General features: G+C 35.1%; 2 protein-coding genes across 2 annotated transcripts; one reads left to right on the top strand and one right to left on the bottom strand.

Moving 5' to 3' along the window:
• The first annotated feature begins 1,873 nt into the window (after positions 1 to 1,873).
• LOC21393224 (BTB/POZ domain-containing protein At2g24240) lies at positions 1,874 to 4,346 on the top strand. Its single transcript, XM_010088549.2, has one exon. It carries the CDS (start codon positions 2,553 to 2,555, stop codon positions 3,894 to 3,896), a length of 1,344 nt encoding a protein of 447 aa, XP_010086851.1. The 5' UTR covers positions 1,874 to 2,552; the 3' UTR covers positions 3,897 to 4,346.
• A 1,315-nt stretch (positions 4,347 to 5,661) lies between these two features.
• On the bottom strand, positions 5,662 to 11,212 carry LOC21393223 (omega-6 fatty acid desaturase, chloroplastic). The gene is made up of 10 exons (XM_024161241.1): positions 10,999 to 11,212; positions 10,843 to 10,897; positions 9,726 to 9,964; positions 9,301 to 9,444; positions 9,020 to 9,171; positions 8,432 to 8,554; positions 8,153 to 8,330; positions 7,181 to 7,299; positions 6,877 to 6,991; positions 5,662 to 6,195 (listed from the first exon to the last, which is right to left on the bottom strand). Exons 1-10 carry the CDS (start codon positions 11,035 to 11,037, stop codon positions 6,034 to 6,036), a joined length of 1,326 nt encoding a protein of 441 aa, XP_024017009.1. The 5' UTR covers positions 11,038 to 11,212; the 3' UTR covers positions 5,662 to 6,033.
• Positions 11,213 to 21,940: the final 10,728 nt, after the last annotated feature.

Here is a 21,940-nt window from a genome sequence, read left to right as displayed (position 1 = left end):
CTTATGCCAAGCATGGATTCGATTCTTAAAGTTTAAAACTCAAGGGGAATAGCTCGATGTTATGACTTGGATTATAGAGAAACCACGTACACTCGCTCCAGAAGTCATTCTCTTAAAATACACCCGTGTTACGTGCATTTTGCCCACATTCAACTTATTTGATAATTGATACATGAATATAATATATATGCATGTGTATATACATATGATATAATCATTGAAAATTCATATATATATATATATTTATATATATGATAAATTCTGTTGGAGATTCTTGAAAACATAGATTGATACACACGTTTAGTACTTTGCGAAGAAATCAAAAGCGTGTTAATGTGCCGTAGCCGACCCGCTGTCACGAAAGAAGAAAATGGTTTGTTGAAGAATACATGTGTTATGAGGCAATACAAACGGGACGTTTTCCTCAAATTTGCTAAAATTGAACATAAACATTAATTAATTAGGGGAAATGGGAAAGCAAGGTAAATATATGCCATTTATATCCTAATTTTTGGTTAGTGATCACTAGGGTATTAGTATAATGATGACAAGAATGAACAAATAGATTTTGAATGCTATATTTGTCACATCTCACTGATATCTCCACCATTTTTTTTGGTTATGTTACAAACTATTTAAAAATGCCATTAATTTTGAATAATATTTTGGTAATGACTTGTGGCCAAAAAAACTCTTTTTTTTTTTATTTTTTTTTTTAAGGAAAACCTATCTTTATTAATCAAGAGAAGCTAAATCAGCATGGACAAAAGGGCTAATAAACTTTAGGCATGAGCCAAACCAAATTATAGAGACTCAAGTATCATTGTTTTGAGTAATCTCTATTTTACAAACTCTTATAGCTCATTTAGTTCACGTATTTAAATTAGTAATTTTAATTATTAATTCATATTTTGTAAGAGAACCTATTGACATGGAACTTTTTTATATTCAAATTTATTGTGAGAGAACAGAATTAGAAGACGGGTTGACTTTGCGAAAGAGAGACTCAAGTCTAACTGTTTAGTGTTGAAATCAAAGCCCGTTTGGTTGGAGGATTCGTTCTTTGATTCGAATCACGGTTCATGATTCGTTACAGTATTTTCTCGCACAAAAAACACACGTAAATTAAAAATAATTCTAATCTCATAGTTCTAATTCATAAACCAAAAGGTATTACAGGGAAGAGATCAAAACACAGCTTCTCTTAAAGCCAAAAGTTTTTGAACAAAGTCAATATTAACGACCAAAATTTCCCAAAAGTTCCCACTTTCATTCACATTTGTTGCCATATAGACTTCATTATTAACAGAATTTGGAAAAAAATATAATAAAGGCATTAAGTCATCCATCCAATCAAGCTCAAGGTGGTGAGAACCCAAAGATGACGTAAATGGATAAAAACCCTAATTAGTGACATGATTGGGGGAAGAAAGAAAAGAAATTAATAAGCCACTCCATTTTCCTTCACCCAGAAGACTTAAAAATCTTTTGTTTTTTCCTCCCTTTTTGGTGAGTATATTTCTCTTTCAAAAGAATTTCATCAAAATCGTACAAAAGAAAGATAAAACATTAAAGACGCTCCACAAGACATGCTTTTGTATATGACTATACAGCAAACGAAGTTGTGTGGGCCGCAGTACTTGAGCCCTTAAGTAGTCCACAGTGTCCCCACCGTAGGATGATCTCTAGATCCTGAAGATATTAATATGAGAACCACTCTAGCGGTGGTGATCTAAGGAGAAGGAAAGATCTAGTGTAGGCCCCACCACAGAACAGAATACTAATATGTGAGGGAGAAATTCGGACCATAGGAAGACAATAAAGAAAGAGAAAAACATGGAGAAAGCAAAGTAAAGAAGAGAGAGGAGAGAGAGAGAGGTGAGAGAGAGAGTCTTTTTTTATTTTTTTATTATTATTTTATTTTGAAATTCAACTGCTCCAATTTCTCCAATCCCTTTGCACCAAATCCCACGAATTTAAAAGCCCATCTCTGTTTTTCTCCTCTCTCCAATACCCAGATCTTCATTTCCTCAGAATTTTATAAAACTCTCATTTTTTTCATCAAATTCTTGAACTTCCCCTGTTTCTTCTTCTTATTCTTTTTCATGGCGTTCTGTTTCTGTATATTACTTAAACCAGGTATTCTCACGGCTTCTCATTAATCCCTCTCTCTCTCTCTCTCTCTCTCTAATCGTTGAAACAAAGCCTTTTCCAGTTAGGATTTACCATTTTTTTTTCCCATAAAAAACTCAACAATTTTCAAACAATTCCATTTTCTTCTCGTTTCTCTTTAATCAAACACTTTGAAGGAAGGAAACGCGTTTTTCAATCCGAATACTCTTCCCTTTTCTCCCAGAATTTTCCCTGGAAAGTTCATTTCTCCAGGGAATAACAAAAAAAATCTTCAAACAACCCCATTTCTTTATCCAAACTCTCCAGTACATATTCTCATTTCTATCCAATCGAACTTTCTGGCATTCCTTTGTTTTTCTTTTTTCCTTCCTTTTTCTCTCACAATTTTCCCTGGAAAGTTACAATTTCGATTTCCCTCCATGGGAATTCAGAGAGACAGGGTGAAATTCAACGTTGGAGGCAGAATCTTCGAGACAACATCCACAACCCTCGCCAACGCAGGCCGTAACTCCATGTTCGGCGCCATGTTCGACGGCGACTGGAACTTCCAATCCGAAACCGAAAACTCCGGCGGAACCGGAACCGAATACTTCATCGACCGGAACCCGGATTGCTTCTCCGTCCTCCTCGATCTCCTCCGAACGCAGGAGCTCCATCTCCCCCCCAACATCCCGGAGAAGCTCCTCTACCGGGAGGCCTCATTCTACGGGCTATTGGACCACGTCCGGTCCGCGAAATGGGGGCAATTCAACGGCAACAGGCTGCGGTTATCCCGCTCGGTAGCGGGGCAGGCCCCCGGCGACGGCACCGCCATAAGGGCGGGCCCCGACGGCGGCTGCTGCGTGGCACACGGCAGCATGGTCCATGTCTATGATTGGATGCTAGAGGAGCACCCACCAATTAGCCTTGATTTCCAAAGGGTCAACGATGTTGGTTGGGTTGACTCTGAGAATGTTGTGATCAGTGTTTGTGAGAGGCTTGGGAGAGGAAATGGTGGAATGGGGTTGTTTAGTTCATCAAGTGGTGAACTTAGACATAGATTTCAAGTCAATCATGATAATCAGATTAAAAGTTTCACTGCCGGGGCTTTGAGTTTTAGCCAAGATTACAAGATTTTCTCAAGCTGTAGAGGGAGAAGTAATGAATATGGAATTGGGGTTTGGGACCAAGTCAGTGGAAAGCAAGTTGATTTCTTTTATGAACCACCAGGTTGGTCACTTGGTGATGCTGACAAGCTTCAATGGCTGAATGGAAACAATTGTTTGTTGGTTGCCACTTTGTTTCCTAGAAAGGATAATTGTTACATTAGTTTGGTTGATTTTAGAGAGAGAAAGATGGTTTGGAATTGGTCCGATATCAGTGCCGCCATAACTGTGGATGAGAAGAGGGTGAGGGATGCCATAGCAATGGAGGAGAGCAATTCAGTTTGTGTGGTGAATGAGTTTGAGGATTTGGGGTTCATTGACTTGAGGGTTAATGGTGGGAGTGTGAGGTGGAGCTCAAGAAGTAGGCTCATGAAGGGGAAAATGCCTGATGAGCCTTGTTATCCCAAGTTAGCTTTGCATGAAGGGCAATTGTTCTCTTCCATGAATGATTGTATATCAGTTTTTTGTGCACCTGATTGGGTCTTGACCTCTAGGCTTAGGAGAAGCTATGGAGGTTCTATTTGTGATTTCTCCATTGGTGGGGATAGGCTTTTTGCTCTTCATAGTGAGGAGAATGTGTTTGATATTTGGGAAACTCCACCTCCACCCATCATATGATTTGATCTCTTTTTTTTTTTTTTTTTTTTTTTTTTTTTTTTTTTTTTTTTTTTTGGTCTTGACATACATTGTTGTGCCATATTCTTTTTGGTCATGTAAGTTGGGAGTAATACCATATGTAGGTTAGAAAAGCTTAGAGATGTATACTTACTCCAGAGCTCTTATGAGCTTTGATATATAGGGTTTGGTCAATAACAAAAACAGAAATGAAAGTGATGGCTTAACTATAATATAGCTTTGGTGAGGCATCTACAATTTCAGGTGTATTTATTAACGAGATGTGACATTGTTAAAAGAGAAATGAAATTGATCGCTTTAAGTTCAAACAATGATACCTTGAAATTCCGGCATCCTCCTCAAGCGTCCTTTTTCTTTCACCATGTAGGACATTTTTTTTTCAAACTATTTGCTTGCACCATGCATGCTATTTATCATATGTAAAATGATGGACACATCAATATGAACCGGTAGAATTTGAGTTAGTTTAAATTTAACAGTTCAGAATTTTATGGACCATCATTCTACGTTTAAAAAAGCGTTGCACGGTGCGATCCAATATGGACGTCTCTCTTTTTTTTTTTTTCAGACAGAACCCTATTCACTTCTTTTGACCTCGGCTTTCCCAAAAGCTAATCTCTCTCCCTATTTCCTTCTAATATGTTTGTGTTAGAGAGAGATTCTCTTTGCATGTGAGCAGTTGCAACAACTAACTTGCTGAGAGATATTACGATTCAAATCACTTTACATAAAGTTGTAATTCGCTGGCTCTTTGCAGCCTTATAGTTTCAGATGACCTGATTTTACACGTCTCAAATATCAGTGATGTTTATGACCTTTTTACTCGTGCAACGAATATGCTCATAATCATACCCATGTAAGGTCTCAAAACTGAATTTCATGAAACCTTAGACCAGCTAAAGTTTGCTTTAACTTTTTGCCCAAGACTAGCTGCAAATTGTATCCAACAAGATTTCCTCTCATAGCCCTTTTTAAGTCTTTTAATTTGATGAAACAGGTCTGGAAATGAATAAAATTTGTGACGAGTGAAGAAAACAAACAAATTTAACAAGAACCCCAAAAAGGGAATATAATATTGATTTGATCTCTATCGTAATTTGTACGGATTTTGTGATAAATAGATTGTCTAATGTTACACTTTTCCAACTTCAGTCTTCATAAAATAAACGTCATGTTTACCCTGCTTCTACGTGTCAGTGCATACGACAATCCAATATATGTATATGTATATATATAAAAGAGTATATGTATATATATAAAAGAGAAAATGCCATGATAAAGGGCAATCATGTCAGCTCCTCACAATAGTGACAGTAGTTCCGACAAATCATACATTTTTCTTGGTTTAGTTTAACTTATAACGTCAGTTAGTTCCAAACCCATCTGGGCAAAATCTGAGATGTAAAGAGGGTTTATGAATAAAATATGGCAAAAACTGAAAACAAGGAGGTTCTGATCGCCCAATGAGAATCTCCAGGCCAGGATTACTTTTTTATTAATAAACAAACCATCTTTTTACCTTCTAACAATCATGATTCTGGAACTAAAATTATAATTCCTGATTTTAAATTCAAATCATGAATCATAAATTAGGAGTTTGAATCGCCTTCAATCAAGAGTAAAGTAGTTTTAGAATCATGAGTGATTTTAGTTTAAAACATCACATTAGATTCTGAATTATGATTCAGAATCACCCAAATCAAACAATGATTTTGAATCATGGTTCAGAATCACTGTAAACAAACTGATTCTGAACCATGATCCATAATTATGATTCTGAATCTATTTACAAACGCCCACCAAAGGGTTCATTCCTATATAATCCAAAACACCAAAACGTCATATTGCTCTTTGCATCTATGTAATGAACCCATTTTAGTGAGCTTCCAAGAAGGTTCCTTTCCTTGAAATATTTGATTATTTTCTCAAATCAATCAAATATCTTTACAAAGAAAGAGTACAATCCAATGAAGAACTTGTAAAAGAATAATGGGATTTCATTAGAATACCTATCTTGACCCAAGAAAGATGAGGATAAATAAGATAAAGAGATAAGAAAGAACCAAAAAGGGCTTGTGAACCCCACCACAAGGCACACAAGAGAGGAGAGTCCAAATTCTCAAGCATAATCAGGCATCACCTTTTTGAGGAAGCCAATGGGCTGAGACTCTTCAGGGGCAAGTTGGTCAAAAGCAACGTAATTGTTTTCCTCGTCATACACATGGCACATTGTCATTATTGTCTTCATTAAACGCCAATTCCACATAGCCTCATTCAAATACTGTGATTAGAAGGGCAAAAAGGACAAGAATTAAATCAAATGAGTCATTAATCATGAGTACTCATCTTAAAGGGCCTTTGGTTCATGGATTCAAGTAAGTGATTTTGATTCTAAATTCAAATTCTGTGAAAAAACCCATTGGCGGGAATTTTTTTAATCATCTTTTTTATATGTTCATAGCAATAATCACATAAAATTAATGGACATATTTATTAAGTTCCCAATGCTAAGAAAAGAATCTAGTTTCATGATGTACTCAACTTAAATCTGCTTTAATATCGATAACTACATTATAGACATATTTATGTTTTCCCAATGCAAAGACCAAAAAAAAAAAAATGTAGTTCATTTCCATGTGCTGTGGACCACATACAAATAGGCTTTCTCAAATGCCACATTTTATAGCGTATTTTGCATAATGGTACAAATTTTGGACGCATTTGTTAAAATGTTCTTAACATTTTGATTCATGTCTGTTTACCAGTGAATAATTGATTTACCAAGGAAAATCACCAATGCAATCTTCACAGAAATCTTAATTAATTATGTAAATACGGCCATAAATTAAACAGAAAAATTCAGTCATTTTTTTGGGAGGGGAAAAGAAGCGTTCAAGACAGAAATTCATCACAATTTCCCTTCCAGTAGCATAATATTTGGAAAAGATGAACAAAAATGTACCTTTCCCCAAGTTTTTTGGATGGATTTGTGAGCTGCGCGTAAGTTATAACTCGGAATCCTTGGAGATATATGGTGGGGGATGTGGACATTGATGTCATGGCATAGGATCTCAATCCTGTCCAAAAGAAAATAGATCAACAAACACTGACATGTTACAAGCAGATGATTGTAGAAGGAAACAACAAAAGAAAAAATATAGACACTATTAGGCTGCATCAAAATGAACAAAATAGGATTAATGAAAACCATGAGTTAAACGAAAGAGCTAAACAATAACAAAAATTGGGGCACGAACAAACAGTACCAACAAGGGTAGTCGCAGTGAACTGTTCCGTTAAGTTGTGCCTGAGCCGCATTCCACTCGTCCGAGTTTTTAAAAGGTATATGAGGAGCCGTATGATGGACCATTGTGAAGGTACTCATCTTCAAAGTCAAGTAGAAGAATTTTTAGACAGGGATATTGAAGATTTCTAACTTGAACAAAGATTATCTAATCAAAGAAATAATCAACAGATCGTCGAGTCAAAGTATTTTGCATGAACAATTGTAAGACGCCAGTTAATGGTAGAATAATCAGGCAAGAAAAACAACATTATAAGCAGATAACATGCTTAGAGTAACAACAAAAGTAAAAATCTGAAACAATTGCAAATTTGTAACGTAGCAATATGAATTCGCAAGAGAGGAAAAATGTGTTCTGCAGATTATATCCAGGGGAACATAAATATTCAGAAGATACGTGCCGTGAAGAAATGCATTATGCATTGTGCAGATGATACTCAACAGGGGTATTTGCATAAATAGCCAAATATTTTCTAATATGTTTTCCAAAAAAATATTCGTATTTGTTTTTCCCCTGATTATGTCTACCAGTAACTCATTGATTTACTGATGGTAAATTATTTACTCAACTAAATCGCCAAATTCTTCTCAATAAATCATTGGTTTGAGTTGAATAAATCATTGATTTACCTTACAAAAAAGGACATGAAACTAAGGGGAAAAAAATTTATTGATATATTTTTAAAAAAAGCATCCGAAACGGACATTCATCACAATTTTCCAATAATTAATTGGCAAGTCAATGACGTAGAACAAATGTTGGTGCCGTGATATGTTAACCTTTTATTAAGCTACTGAAGAACAGAATTATATCTACAGAGATTTCCCAAACCCACTCCCCCCAAGCCGCCCCCCTCGATGGGTTTTCTTCAAAACAACATGTTTTAACACTGCAAGAATCAAATAAGTAGAAGCCGCTAGGAAGTAGCATTACCCAAAAGTGATAGCCCAGCCACGGCATCAACCAGAACTTGATCCATCCAATAATCCCCGTCTTGTAGATAATCAACGGCCATCCGATGAACATGAAAGCAAACACACAAGCCAAACTTATCTTCACCCTGTTTACTTCGTTTGGTCTGAACTTCTTCAAGTCAAAGTGCAAGATCAACCTATTAGGAAGCAAAATATTGAAAAACACATGTACTGATTGTAAATCCAATGTTTACTCCAGTGACATATAGGCCAGCAAAATTAGATATAGGTAGTATACCAATGAGCTATCGACATCCAAGGCCGAAATGGGCCATATCCAAATATAATGGCCTTGCGCAAAGCACGAGATGAATTGAATTCTTCTTCCCAAACAGGATGCCAAGCAGTATCCTCAAAAAGCCTGAAGATTTACACAATTAAGTAGTTTAACACCAAAAAACGCAAGAAAAAAAAATGCCTCAAGTCATTCATGGAGACATGAGTCAAAAGTTTGAGATAAGATTTAGCACAAACTAGCATGGAAACAGAGAATAAAGGAACAAGGTTCTGTCATAGTATTAAAAAAAAAAAAAAGAAAAAAGAAAAAAGATAGACTTGCAAAATTAATATAATATACAGCATTACGAAAGAAAACAGTTCAAACACAATTTACATGTAGTTTTGACAAGTTTTCTTATACCAACTTATATGTAGAAGATATTGCAAAATCTTACTCACAGTTAGTCAAAATTGTAGACATGCTTATGAAGAGAAAATATTCCACCATAAAATGACTTGCGAAGATGATACACAAGGCAGGGGAAAAATAGAACAAACAATAACAACTAGTTAGATTACAAAGAAAATAATAAGGAAAGTCACAGACATGTTTGTTTTTGCATGATGCCGGTCGTGCTTGAACCGCCATGGTTCATATGGGTATATCAGCGGCAAAAAGGCCAGCGTTCCAACAATGTCTTCAACTAATTTGTTTCTTGAAAATGATTTGTGTGCGCAATCATGACCTATAACAAAGAACTAAAAAAGTGGGGAAATATAAAGAAGTTGGCTTGGATGCATATCTGGTATAAAAACAAAAGGAATAAACAAAGAGATGGAATTCTCTTTAATAGCAATAAAATACAAAGGAATAAGTGAAGAACGAACCCCAGTAACCGCAGTCCCTGTCCACGCCCAAGCCAGAGGAAGTAGATACCATGGGGCTTTTGATATCATGTAGAGCCCCAACGCATAAGAAGTAACGGATATTAGAACCGACTTCCAAGATTTTACATCATCAATCTCAAACACCTGAAGGTAGAAAAAAATGAAGAGAAAACAAAAGGAATTAAAAACATATCTCTATGTTTTATTCTAAAGTTCAAAACCATTTAGGATACTATTTCTTGCTGAGTTAAGAAATTCCTGGTAAATTATAGTGTACTTGAATAGAAGTAAACAGTATTGCTAATGAACAGACCAATGATAGGACCAATTCTAACACTGTTACATTCAAAGAGATAATTTTTACAAAAAGCTATATAGAGTTAAGTTGAAACAATAGCCCGCCTTTTGTAATCGAGAATAAGTACCTCTTTTGGAAGACTTTCGATGACATCCCTTAATGTAACATTGTCGGGAAGTGGTTCTCCAATCTGTTTGAAACCATAAGTTTCAGCTAATTGTTCTCTGTACTCGGCAGTATCTAGCGGAAATGGTGAAACTGGAACAGCCACAGCTTGTACAAATCTAGTCCTTCTATTGGCCTTTAAAAATCGCCGGCGTTTTACTCCCTTTTGAAGAATGTCGTCCCATTTCAAAGAAGAGATGCCTGCCCATCACAAGAATGTGTTACACATTGCCAATGATATTCAGAAAATGAGGCTATAAGGCCAGAAGCAAGGTTTACACAAACCAAACTATCGATTAGGGGTGGTTGCGGATTGGTTTGGGCAATTTATAGTCTAAAATTACAAACCAAACGAAATGAAACACATTTCATGATTTGTTTCAATTTGGGCTTCCCTATTTGAGCATCTAACTTTGTGCTGCTTAAAGTTCCATTTTTTTTTTTCATATAATCTCATAGAAAAATTAAAACAAAAATCATACCAAAATAAAGAAAATTAAAGTTTTGGTTTAGTTTTGATTTCTGTAGTTTGACAAATGCAGTAGCTGCAAACGAATTCAAAATTGTGGTTTGTGCAAAATTCAAAATAGCAAACTAAAGTGCTAAACTAGACTAATTCTAAGAACAAACTAAAACCAAATCGCACGACTTTGTTTGTTCTGGGCGATTTAATCCGTTTGGCAGTTTGATTACTACCAATGCAAGACTTTACATAATTATTGACCACACCAACTTCGTAATCTTGTACGTACTCTAACTTAGATTTTCTGTCAAACACCATCATAGAACCCCCTTTTGAAAATTGAAATCAAAAGTTTGATGCTTTATTTGAAATAACTATTATCCTTAAAATCACTAAACCGAATTCTGCTTTAAAATCACTAAACCGAATTCTGCTTTAAAAGAGGAATGCAGCTACAAGCTAAGTGTTTGTGAGCAACTTCAACTACTCTATACAAACAAAAGAAGTTAATTACCAATTACCCATTTGGCTACATAACACCATTAAAATCCAAAGACAACCAAAAATCAAAACTTTCAAGAAATAAAAACGGCAACAGAGAGAGAGAGAGGGGTACCTAGCGAAAAATGAGCTGCAAGCCTCTGAATTCGAACTGGGTTTTGATGGGGTCCCTGAAAAAATTCAAACCAAACAACAAATTTTCAACAACCCAAAAAAATAAAAAATAAAAAAAAATAAAAACTTTGGAGTGTCTGAATTATGGAAAGAGAACCGTGAAAAGGAAGACAGAATCTGCAAGTCTGCAAGCCATGATGAGCAGGAAAATTCCAGTTCAGAAGAACCTCAAACCAAACCAGAAGCTAGTCCTCTTGAAGTTCTGGAGGATAAGCTTCCTCTGAGCGGACAAGAGAAGAAGAAAAGGGGGTCAGAGAAAGGCCTCCAAGTCTGCTTTTATACGAGACATTTTTTTTTTTTTGTCAAATGCCTTGGTTTGGTCCTATTTCGTCCCCCTCGGCCGCTGTAGGAATAGTGTGGCTGAATTTCATTGTGCCATCACCACCATTTGTTATTTGTTTTCCTCTCTTGTTTAATTGTCAGCCTCAAACTAGTTTGTAATTTAAATTTAAAGAAAACAGAAAAAAAGAAAAAAACTCACAATAATAATAATAATAATAAATAAATAGAACTTTAAATTTTACCTTTGCTTTTAATTAATATAACTATTTAACTAAAAATAATTAAAAATAAAGAATAAAAATCAAAACCAATATATTTCAAGATATTTATCAATTTTTCTCTAATAATAATAATAATAATAATAATAATAATATATGTCTTTATAATTTGTAGAGTAAATTGCACACGACTAGGACTATGATGACTTTGGCGCATCGTTGCCCATGAAAATAAAGTTTAGGAACGTAGTACCTTTTGTTTTGGGTTTTATAGGGGCTGTTCGGCAGACTATTTTTCGAGTTAAAAATTTAAAAAAAATAATTTGAGTTATAATTTTATTTAAGTTCATATTATTTTAAGTTTGAATTCGAGTTTGAATTCGAGTTTAAACTCGAGTTTGAGACTAAAACTCGAGTTCAAGTTCCTTCAACTCGAGTTCAAGTTCCTTCAACTCGAGTTCAGAAACTTGAACTCAAATTAATAAATAGTATTTTTTTATTCTAAAAAATGTTATAAATTTTTCGTTTTAATTCTGATTGAGATGATTTTTTTCTATATATTGACAACGAAAAGACGAATAAAATCTCATCCATATACCCTATTAAAATTTTTTATCAGCATTGAGTTTTTATTAAAATATTATCTAAATACAAATTCAAGTTTTGACTCACTCAAACACAAACTCAAAAAGATTCTTATCTCAAACCATAACTCAAATGGACACAACCAAACACAAACTCAAGTTACAACTTCAACTCAAGTTATAACTCAAACTCAACTCAAAATCTACATTTAAGTCACCTAACTCAAAAATAGCAAAATAACAGCCCCATAGTAACGTACCGAAAGCAGAAAAATAGAGAGTGCGTTTGAAATTCGTTCTAAAATGATTTTATTTTTTGTATGAAAATGAAAACGAAAATGTTTTTATTTTCATTTTGGAATCATTTCTAAAAATGCGAGTGAAATAGAACATGAAACCGTAAGCTCCCAAGCAGTGGGAGGAGCCCGGGGCTCTGACCGCGTGCCTGTTGAAGAATGAGCCGGCGACTCATAGGCAGTGGCTTGGTTAAGGGAACCCACCGGAGCCATAGCAAAAGCGAGTCTTCATAGGGCAATTGTCACTGCTTATGGACCCGAACTTGGGTGATCTATCCATGACCAGGATGAAGCTTGGGTGAAACTAAGTGGAGGTCCGAACCGAAGTGGATCCCACTCTAATAGCTCCGAATAAATTAAATACATGCATTAAGATACGAAGGCTTCTTATTCCACAACAATGAAAGCACTTTTTCACTCTTTCATATACTAGGGGATTTCACTTGGAAAAGAAAATGTTCCATACTAATGGAAAAAGATTGGTCCAGGGCAAAGAAAATGAAAATGAAAAACTGAAAACGACTCAGAGTCGTTTTCAGTTTTGCTCACTTTTTGCATACAAATAATGAAAAACGTTTTCATTTTCTGTTTTTCAAAAAATGCATGCCAAACGCCTTCGCCAGAGCATTTTCATTTTTTTGTTCTTGAAAAACGTGAAAAACATTTTTGAAAACAGAACCAAACAGGCACAGAGTTTTTGTATCTCTAGAGGAGTGATGTACTAATAATGATGTTTTTTTTCCTCCTCCTTTTTAGGATGCACTAAATTTTTTTTTTTTTTTCTAATTGAAAAGGGATCGTCATTATTCTCACGTCCTCACTCAGCACCCTATTAAAGAATCAATTGGTCTCATAAGTGTAATAGTCAAAATCCTAATTCTGGACTCTTCTCTTTTACAAATTAAAAACTCGTTCATTTCACCGATTTGAGTTTTCAATTTTAGGTTTTCTACAGTTAAAAATTCTCAGAAAATATCACATCTAACTTTTTTTGTTATAGTTAAAAACTCTCAAAAAATGTTACATCTTAGCTCGAATTGAAAATTCGAATTTGCGAAACGAACGAGGCCTAAGTTTCACCTATCCACCACTATTCCTTTACACCCACCACTATTCCTTTACACCCACCACATGCATGTGTTTCTATTTTTAAAGCAAAGACTTGGATGCGAGGAGGTAGGTATTTGAATCCTGGTCTGTGAATGAGAGAGCGCCAAGAGAAAGCATCCTTGTCACTATGCCACCAGCACCATTGTTAGGATGCACTCAAATTTGATAAGCCCTACATAACATAAACTAAATGAGGAAAGAGGCTTCAGTGTATAAACAAGACCTCAACATTTAGGGAAAATGAGACAAATACTCTCTTAGAGTGCATGAGTCTAGATTTTTACCCATTACTCTTGATTAATATCTTTTTAGTCAAATAACTATATTAGTTAAAGGATGATGAAGAGGTTGGGAATCGGATGTCGTTTCTGCTGGTTAGTAATAAACTATGACTCAAAAACTTCGCTTTCTTTTGTAGTTTGAGGTAGCTCCTGTGGTTTGGTTCGGCCTTCACGTGGAGTGAGACAGGGATGCTGTGACGCCTCAACCCCTCATGGGGTCCACCTAGCGGGACCCACAGTATAGTCAGGTCTTACTCTCCTTACTTACGTACTGTCCTCTATGGGCACCTAGTGGCCCTTAGGATTTCTTTGTGTCTCCCAACACTTGAACCCAAGACTTTCATCCTTATAAGGTTCTTAAGTCAAGTGTTGATACCGGGTGTTCCGTGATTATGCGATAAATTTGTCATTGTATTTATCGATGATATCCTCGTACACTCAAAGAATCAGGAGAAACACACCGAACACTTGAGAATGGTACTAAGGGCTATGAAGAACCATAAGGTGTATGTTAAGTTTTCTAAGTGTGAATTTTAGCTTGATGAAGTAGCCTTCTTGGCTCATGTGATGTCAAATGACGTAGTAATGATAGAATCCACTAAAGTTGAGGCTATTCTAAATTGGAAGCAACATAAGAACGCAAGTGAGAGAAGGAATTTCTTGAGTTTGGCCGGCTACTATCGAAAGTTTGTTGAAGATTTTTTTAAGATAGCCTTACTGCTCACCGACTTGACACGCAAAGGGAAAAAGTTTTTGTAGAGATTTTATTTGCTTTTAATAATAACACAATAATAAAACTTAACACACAGATTACTCCCCACGTACATTTATAGCACGAGGAGTTTAACTAGTATTCATAGAAAATCTGTTAAGTTCATAATTATTTAGTTGTCTTCTTCGTTCGTTTCTTTACATTCTCTAACAATCTACCCAAGATGGCGTGGAAGAATAGTACTCAATAATAGCCAAAAAGAAGGCTAAAATTATTTATTTTATTGTTTTAAAAATATTATTGTTTAGCATAAAAAAATATTATTGTTTGGAAGACTAAACAATGAATGTGAGAGTGGAGATCTTTCTTCTTCTTTAACAAAAGAATTTAAATGTTCAAAATATTAATTATTTTCATAATTAAAGAAGTATTATTCTTAATATTTTACGTTTATTTAATGGGACCCACCTAATTAGAAAGCTTATAATATTCTTTATAACCTCATGTGGAAAGTTGAAAAAACAATTCTCTTGTAGCAACATCTTTTTGACCATCGAACTTTGATCAACGGCTTAAATGTACTCCATTCGTGGGGCAAAAAAAAGCCCTTCTTACCATAAAGGATCCCAAATGTATCTTAATTCAACCAATAAATATATATTTGTATCTAGAATTTGAGATATCGTGGAGAATCCAACTGTAACCCATTAATTAGTAGAATTCACCCTATGAAATATCTTCACACCTCTCCATTAGAAGTTAGATTTTAAACTTGGGTTACAAGGAAATGAGATAAATATATCTTAAAATATATAGTCTGAATTTTTATTTGTTATTTTTTTAATTAATTTTTTTAGTCTAATAATTATATTAATTAAAATTGTATTAATTAAGAATAAGAAGTAAGTAAGGAGTATAAATTTAGACCCATACACTCTACGGGTAACAATATTATCTGGGTTATGTGATGAAAAATCTTCTATAGATTGTGCAACTAGATGTGTTTGGGTAAGTATAAACAAACATAAAGAAAAATATGATACAATGCGTAACTGGATAGCTGCACATTGATTGATTAATTGGTTATATCCGTAACTAGACGACATACACTTAGGGCCCACTTAGTTCGTTGATTCGGGTTTTTAATTCAAGTTAAGATGTGACTTTTTGTGAGAGCTTTTTAATATAGCAAAAAAGTTAGATATGACTGTTTTTGAGAACTTTTTACTATAGCAAAACTCGAATCGGTGAATTTTGAGAGCTGCATTTAAGATTCCAATTTCAAACTTATTTCTCTATTTTATTGTTTCCCTTTTAAATAACATTAATTTCTAATTTTAGAATAGAATTAGTTTCTTTTATTTTTATTTCTAAAATTAGATAGGTAGATTTGTCAATTTTGTTATGGTCGAGTTCAATTATTATTAATAAAATTTTGAGTTTATTCTCTCCCTTTCCTAATTATCTTTATATTTTGTTAAATTAATGAGTGATTGTTATCTATTCTCCTGACATTCGTAAGCAAATCAACAAGCATATAGAAATTCTATTTCCAATGTTTTCATAGAATCAATGGTTTGAGTGAATCAACAAATTTATCCCCATTTTTCTTATTTTGTTTACGTTTCCTCGACATGAGCATGACAATGATATTAAGTAAAATAAGGCAATTCATACATGATATAACATGTGTTGCTCGAATATCTCATGTGATTAAGTGCCTATCTAATCTTATCTAAGATATTACACGTGATGCATGCAAATGATCAAATTCATATTCCAAGTACTTTAATTAGAACTTCATCTACTTGCCCTTTTTTTTTTTAAAAAAAAAAAAGGAGGTTGCATAAAATGAAAAGGCCAAATTGGCTATTACAGAGGGAGAGATAACTCTTGGGATAGAATTAGTCCCAGCGAAGTGTAAAATAGAATGGCAAGCAAAATTAGCAGGTACATGTGCAACTGAATTCCAGCTCTACGAACAAAACAGCAAATATTCATCATGCGAGATATTAGCATCCGCTAGCCCCAAGCATCCTATATGTCCATATTGACGGTGAAATTTAGTTAACTCAAAATTAAATTTTTCTGGGAACACTTACAGACGTCTCTCACGAATTAGACGTCTCTCACGAATTAATCAAGAATGTAAATTGAAGGAAAGTAAAGAACACAAATTTATAGTGGTTCGACAGAAATTCTTTGCCTACGTCCACTTGTGGATGCACTAGTCTTATTAGAATTACAATCTCTCTTAGAGTAGTAAAATAGCGTGTAAAAAACTACATGAAGAATTCAGCCTTTTTTATAGGCCTTCCTCAAATCTGAGATCATTATCTCTAGTTTTCCGAGGATAATTCCCTTATCCTTAATTCTCGGGATTTGACAGTTGTATATTTGAATGTTCAAATCAGAGGAATTATCTCTACAGGTCAATATCTAATCTTCTTATTTGAATTTGGAAATTTGATGATGCATATTCGGTCTTGATTTGGCGGGATGTGATCTTAATTTGATCTCCCATTTATCCCATTGAATTTTTCAAAATTTAGCGTTGCATGATATTGAAGGAAAGGGATTTTATCATAATGGGCGTAAGGCTTTCGGTACCCTAATACTGCCATACACATAGCAGCTTGATATTCTCGAATTCCATCCATAATCAGCGTCCTCAAGTCTTATCCCAATTCTCAAGCCTGGTTGAGGTATTGCAGATGCAGATGTTTGTCCTATTTCAGATGCTTGACCTACACCAATATTTTCTTGTAATTGTATAGAGAGTCTTGCGACTTCAGCCTCCTTTTTAGCAAGCATCCTTCGCAATTCTCGAATTTACTCACCTTGCTCCTCCATGCTTGTCATTTTAGTAACTAAAACTGGCATATTTCTTGACTCTATATCGTCATTAACAGTCGACACTTCCATTTGGCTTATCGGAGGTGTATCTCTCATTTTTTGAGGACCAGAAGAATCATGCATACGACGTGCCATTGATTGTGTGATTGGTCCCTTATAAGGTACCATTGTACTTCTTTCCACTTTAGTGTTAAAAGTAAGCTCTATTGTTAGACAATTCTAGGTCATAACGATCAATTATTCATCATCTTGCTCTTGGTTTTGTTTGCCGAATAATGGCCCAAGATTCACTTGTGGCATTCTTAGTCCACCACTTCTAACTTTCTTCACCGAATTTTCTTTAAGTTGAGTGACCAAGCCCATTTTATTTCTTTCACTAACTACTTTCCCTTTTTCTATTCTCTTTTCAGGAGTCTTCGAAACATTTGGTGATGCAGTGAAGCTGTCCACCTCTTTTGTTATTGGAGAAGCATGAGTAGATATCTTCTCAACACTTGTCATCATAATAGATTCTACAGTGCTAATGTTGATGGGGATCGAACCAATTGTAATCTGAACAAGACATCGATCTACAATCTTAACAACTTATACAAGACAAGTCATGATAGTTTTGACTACCTTAACCTTCGCATTCTTGGCGATCTTTGGAAGGAGAATAGCTACGGCCTTCACAACTTGCTTAATCTTTCTCTTGGCGGACCTTGCTTGTCTCTTCTTTAATCCTTTGGTAGTATTGCTACAAAGGGCCTTCGAAGATTGCTTTGTTTTTGAAACCTCAGGAACTTTTGGCACCATGGCAGCAGCAGGTGCACCAATGATTGCGAAGGTCGTCTTAAATCCCACCTTCTTTTGCTCCCCAGCAATCCTAACGGATGGGAGTTGATGGAAGTAAACAATAACTTGTGGTGCCATTCTGCAAAATAAAATGATACAAGTGATTAAATTTAAATGATTATCATAGTAAAATATTACCATTATAACGGGAGATGAAAAGGAGAATGGGTCCCACTGGTCGTGCCAAAAAACTATGTTGAGCAAAAATGTTTAATAATCTTTTAAACACAATATAATTTCACCTATACTAGGATTGAATAAGCATAGGAGTTTATTATTTTAAGTTCGACCCATTCAAGATTGTAAAAATAACTTCTTAATTACAATCCCTTGGTACAAGGAAACACCTTTTGATTCCAACTAAAATGGCAAATTCTATTTTTTATGAATTTGAGAAATTTGGGTTGATTTGAAATTATGACTGAGCTCGGTGAATTTGGTCGAGTTGCCTACATACTCCATCGAGGAATCAAGCTACTTGTAGTTCGAATTTGGAATTGAGATTTGTGTTTGGTTAGGATTTTTTAGAAGTTGATTTTTTCATAGTCCTTATGAATTTGATTTTGAAATTTTTGTTTTAAGTTGAATTTTGATTTGGAAAATTCCTTGGTATATGACCGTATGAGGAATTTAAAAAGCCTTTTTAAAATTTGATTTGATATTTGAATTTGGATAATTCTTATGTGGAATTTAGTTTGGAATTTGTTTTAATTAGAAATTTTGATTTGGATAATTCCTTGGTATATGACCGTATGAGGAATTAAATGGACTTTGGAAATTTGATTTGAGATTTAAAATTTGTTTTAATTTGGATTTAGATAATTCCTTGGTATACTAGCGGGACGATTGGACGTGGAGCTTCAAGAATAGACGATTGGACAACGTGAAGTTATCTGTAATTTTTATATTTGAGAAGTAGGATGTGGAGATTTAAAAAAGGGTTTTAGCAGTATTTTCTTGAAATGAAATATTTTAAGCACTGGTAATAAGCGTGATGGCCTAGAAATCAGGGTATGGAGATCATATTCTTGGGGACAGGTCCCGAAACCCGTACGACCCACTACGATGGTGATATCATGGCTTTGCGATAAGGTAAGTGACTCACCATAATCTTGTGACTCACTTACTATAATATATGCTTTTGAGATTTATGCTTATTTCCTTTTACTAAAAAAAGGATGTTCAGTTTTAAATGATATGTTCGAACTGTGTACTTCCATTTATTGATTCGGGTTTATAAAATTTTATCCAACTGGGTCTTTTGCTCGTTGTTTCTACTATTTTAAATGTATTAAATCCCTCACAGGTGATGCTAGAAGTAGTGCTGAGTTGGTGATGATTACCGGCGAGGGAATCCACTCTAGAATAGAGGAAGCTGTGAAGTGTTCTCTTCATTTCCACTTATTACAAGGCATGTATAATGTTATGGATTGTAAATCTTAAATTCTACTATACTGAGGTTGATGTCAACATATTACTTTTCTGTATTTGTTTATGTATGCACAATGTGAAACCCCTATGGTGAAAACTGATAGGATGCCAGAGGCTGAACTTTGAATGGTTTTATTGTCATTTTATGAAATCCACCTCACTTTTTCTAAACTCAATTTCCCAAAAATAGTGGGGTTTGATTGGAAATTATATAATGTTGTATCTTTAAAATGATTTTAACATTATTGTGTGTTTAATCACTTTCTCAATCCACGTTTAAATTTCTAAACAAGCGTTCACGTCACCAATCCCTGTTTGGGGGCATGACAACATGGTATCAGAGCCCTTGGTTTTTAAGTACTTTGGGACTGTGCATACATGAATGACATTAGGAAACCACTAAAACAATCTAGTTTCTTTTCAGTCGAGAGAATGTCGCCAAGTCGTAGAATCGCTAGTCCGCCGACAGTGCTGAATGAGGAGTTTATGGATGCAATGTACGCCGCCTTTCAAGGGATGGCTACCCAAGCCCAAAATGATCATTCGGCTGAGGACATGAAGCAATCTTACTTCCTTGAGTTCAGAGTGGATGAATCCCTATGTTTAATAGTGAGGGTGGGCCACAAGAGGTGGAGTACTAGTTTGAATCCATCTCGAAACACCTAAACACCATGGGAGTAGCTGAAGAATATCCAGTGGAGTTTGCAACATATAAGTTTGAAGGTTAAGCTAGCACTTGGTTGAAATAGGTCCGGAGAATGCATGATGTAGGGACTATGACTTGGGGCCAGTTCGAAGAACTTTCCAATGAACAATATTTTTTCCAAAGCTACTGTGATGAGAAAGCCATGAAATTCATGGGGCTACAACAAGGGGACATGAGTGTAAGAGAATATGAAGTTAAGTTCAATGACCTATCTTGATTTGGCATTCCTTGGTGGAATCGAAACACATGAAGCGTCTTAAGTTTGAAAGAGGTCTCAAAAGTAAAATCTAGAGATCGTTGGTAGCTCTAAGGCTTCACGTTTATTGAGACTTGGTAGCAGTAGTGATAACTATTGAGCAAGACAATGTGGCCTATCTTCAAAGTAGAGAAGTCGTAAACAGAGCATCAGGAGAACCTCAACGGAATACTAGGAAGAACCATAACTAAGGCCAAACCTGTGGGGATGCAATGAGTAAAATCTTGAGTTTGGGGGTGTGATAACTCCATGAAATGGAATCATTTAGCCTCTTTTGTGGATTAAAAAGTATGCTTGTTCTTGAGAATTTATTTAGTTTTTAATATTTTTACCTTATTTTTATTTCATTTTATTTTATTTAGAATTAATTTTATTTTTAGTTGTTTTAGGTATTTTTATTTTATTTTTATTTAGTTTCCTTTCAAAATAATTATTTTCCTCATTATGTAATTTAATTTTGGTGATAGGTGGGCTTAAGTGAAAATTGAAATCCAAATTGGGAAAGAAATGCAAGAAAAAATAAGTAAAATTTTGAATTTGATTTAGCCTCAAAATGAAATTCGTGTGCGCGAGTAAAATCAGCACAAAACTCGCCACTCCAGCCGTTGGATCGTAGCGTCAACGGTCCAGATCGGGTGCGTGGAATCACCCCAGACATGAGCGCGTCTCAGTAGGGCCGCGTCAGCTCTTCAGCGAATCAGAGCGCGCCACGTGTCCAGCTTGTCCCCTACTCAGCAGCTCGTGTGATCCGGTGCGGCGGTTCCATCCAAAGGTGCGTGAAACCTCCCTCTCTCAGTGAACCAGAGCGCGCCGTCTGTCCATTCTATCCGAATCCTCCAATTGATGCGCGTCACGTGTCCGAATGCAGGCCTTCAACTGAGCTCAGTTAGCAGCTCTCCTTTGTGCATGAAATGAAGGGTTTTTGAGCCCATATATGCCAACAGCCGCACGAAGAAAAGAAAGGAAGGAAAAGAAACAGAGAAAAAACCTGAGAGAAAAAGAGGAAGCAATTTAATAAGGCTTTTCAACCAATTTTCCAAGAGAGAAAAAATCCCAACAAATATTTTTATTTTATTAGATTTAGGTTTTATTTTCAATAAATTATTGAGGGGGAATTCATTTTGTGAAGAGCAAGAAGATGGAGGATCTAGGAGCTTGTGACAACTCCTAAAATGGGTTTTTCATTCCTTTTATTGTCTCCTATTTTTGTAATTTATAAATGATGAAACCCTTGATGTTATTTAGTTAATTTTGTGAGCTAGGCTCCTAGTGGAACTAAGATTGTGATGTTTTAGTTTTTACTTTTGGATTGTTTATGGTATTTTTGTGCTTGTTCACTCATGTGTATTTACTTGCTTAATTTCTATTTTTGATGGAAATCAAATGTAGAACTAGACTTAGATTGATTTGGAAAAATTAATTTAGGTTGGACTTTACATGGATGATGCATGTTCAATATAGGAATATATTGAT

Source organism: Morus notabilis, unplaced genomic scaffold (assembly GCF_000414095.1).
Source record: "Morus notabilis unplaced genomic scaffold, ASM41409v2 Scaffold977, whole genome shotgun sequence".
NCBI lineage: Eukaryota > Viridiplantae > Streptophyta > Magnoliopsida > Rosales > Moraceae > Morus > Morus notabilis.
The sequence above is the reverse complement of the archived record's forward strand: the minus strand, read 5'-3'. Positions and strand labels throughout refer to the sequence as shown.

Bases quoted from the DNA above. Each gene is read 5' to 3' on its own strand.
- LOC21393224 (XM_010088549.2), top strand. From the start codon at position 2,553: ATGGGAATTCAGAGAGACAGGGTGAAATTCAACGTTGGAGGCAGAATC.
- LOC21393223 (XM_024161241.1), bottom strand. From the start codon at position 11,037: ATGGCTTGCAGACTTGCAGATTCTGTCTTCCTTTTCACG. The intron at 9,172-9,300 runs GTTCGTTCTTCA...CCACTTTTTTAG, and splicing joins CAGGGACTGCGGTTACTGGG to TTCTTTGTTATAGGTCATGA. The intron at 8,555-9,019 runs GTCTGTGACTTT...GTAAATCTTCAG, and splicing joins CATCATGCAAAAACAAACAT to GCTTTTTGAGGATACTGCTT.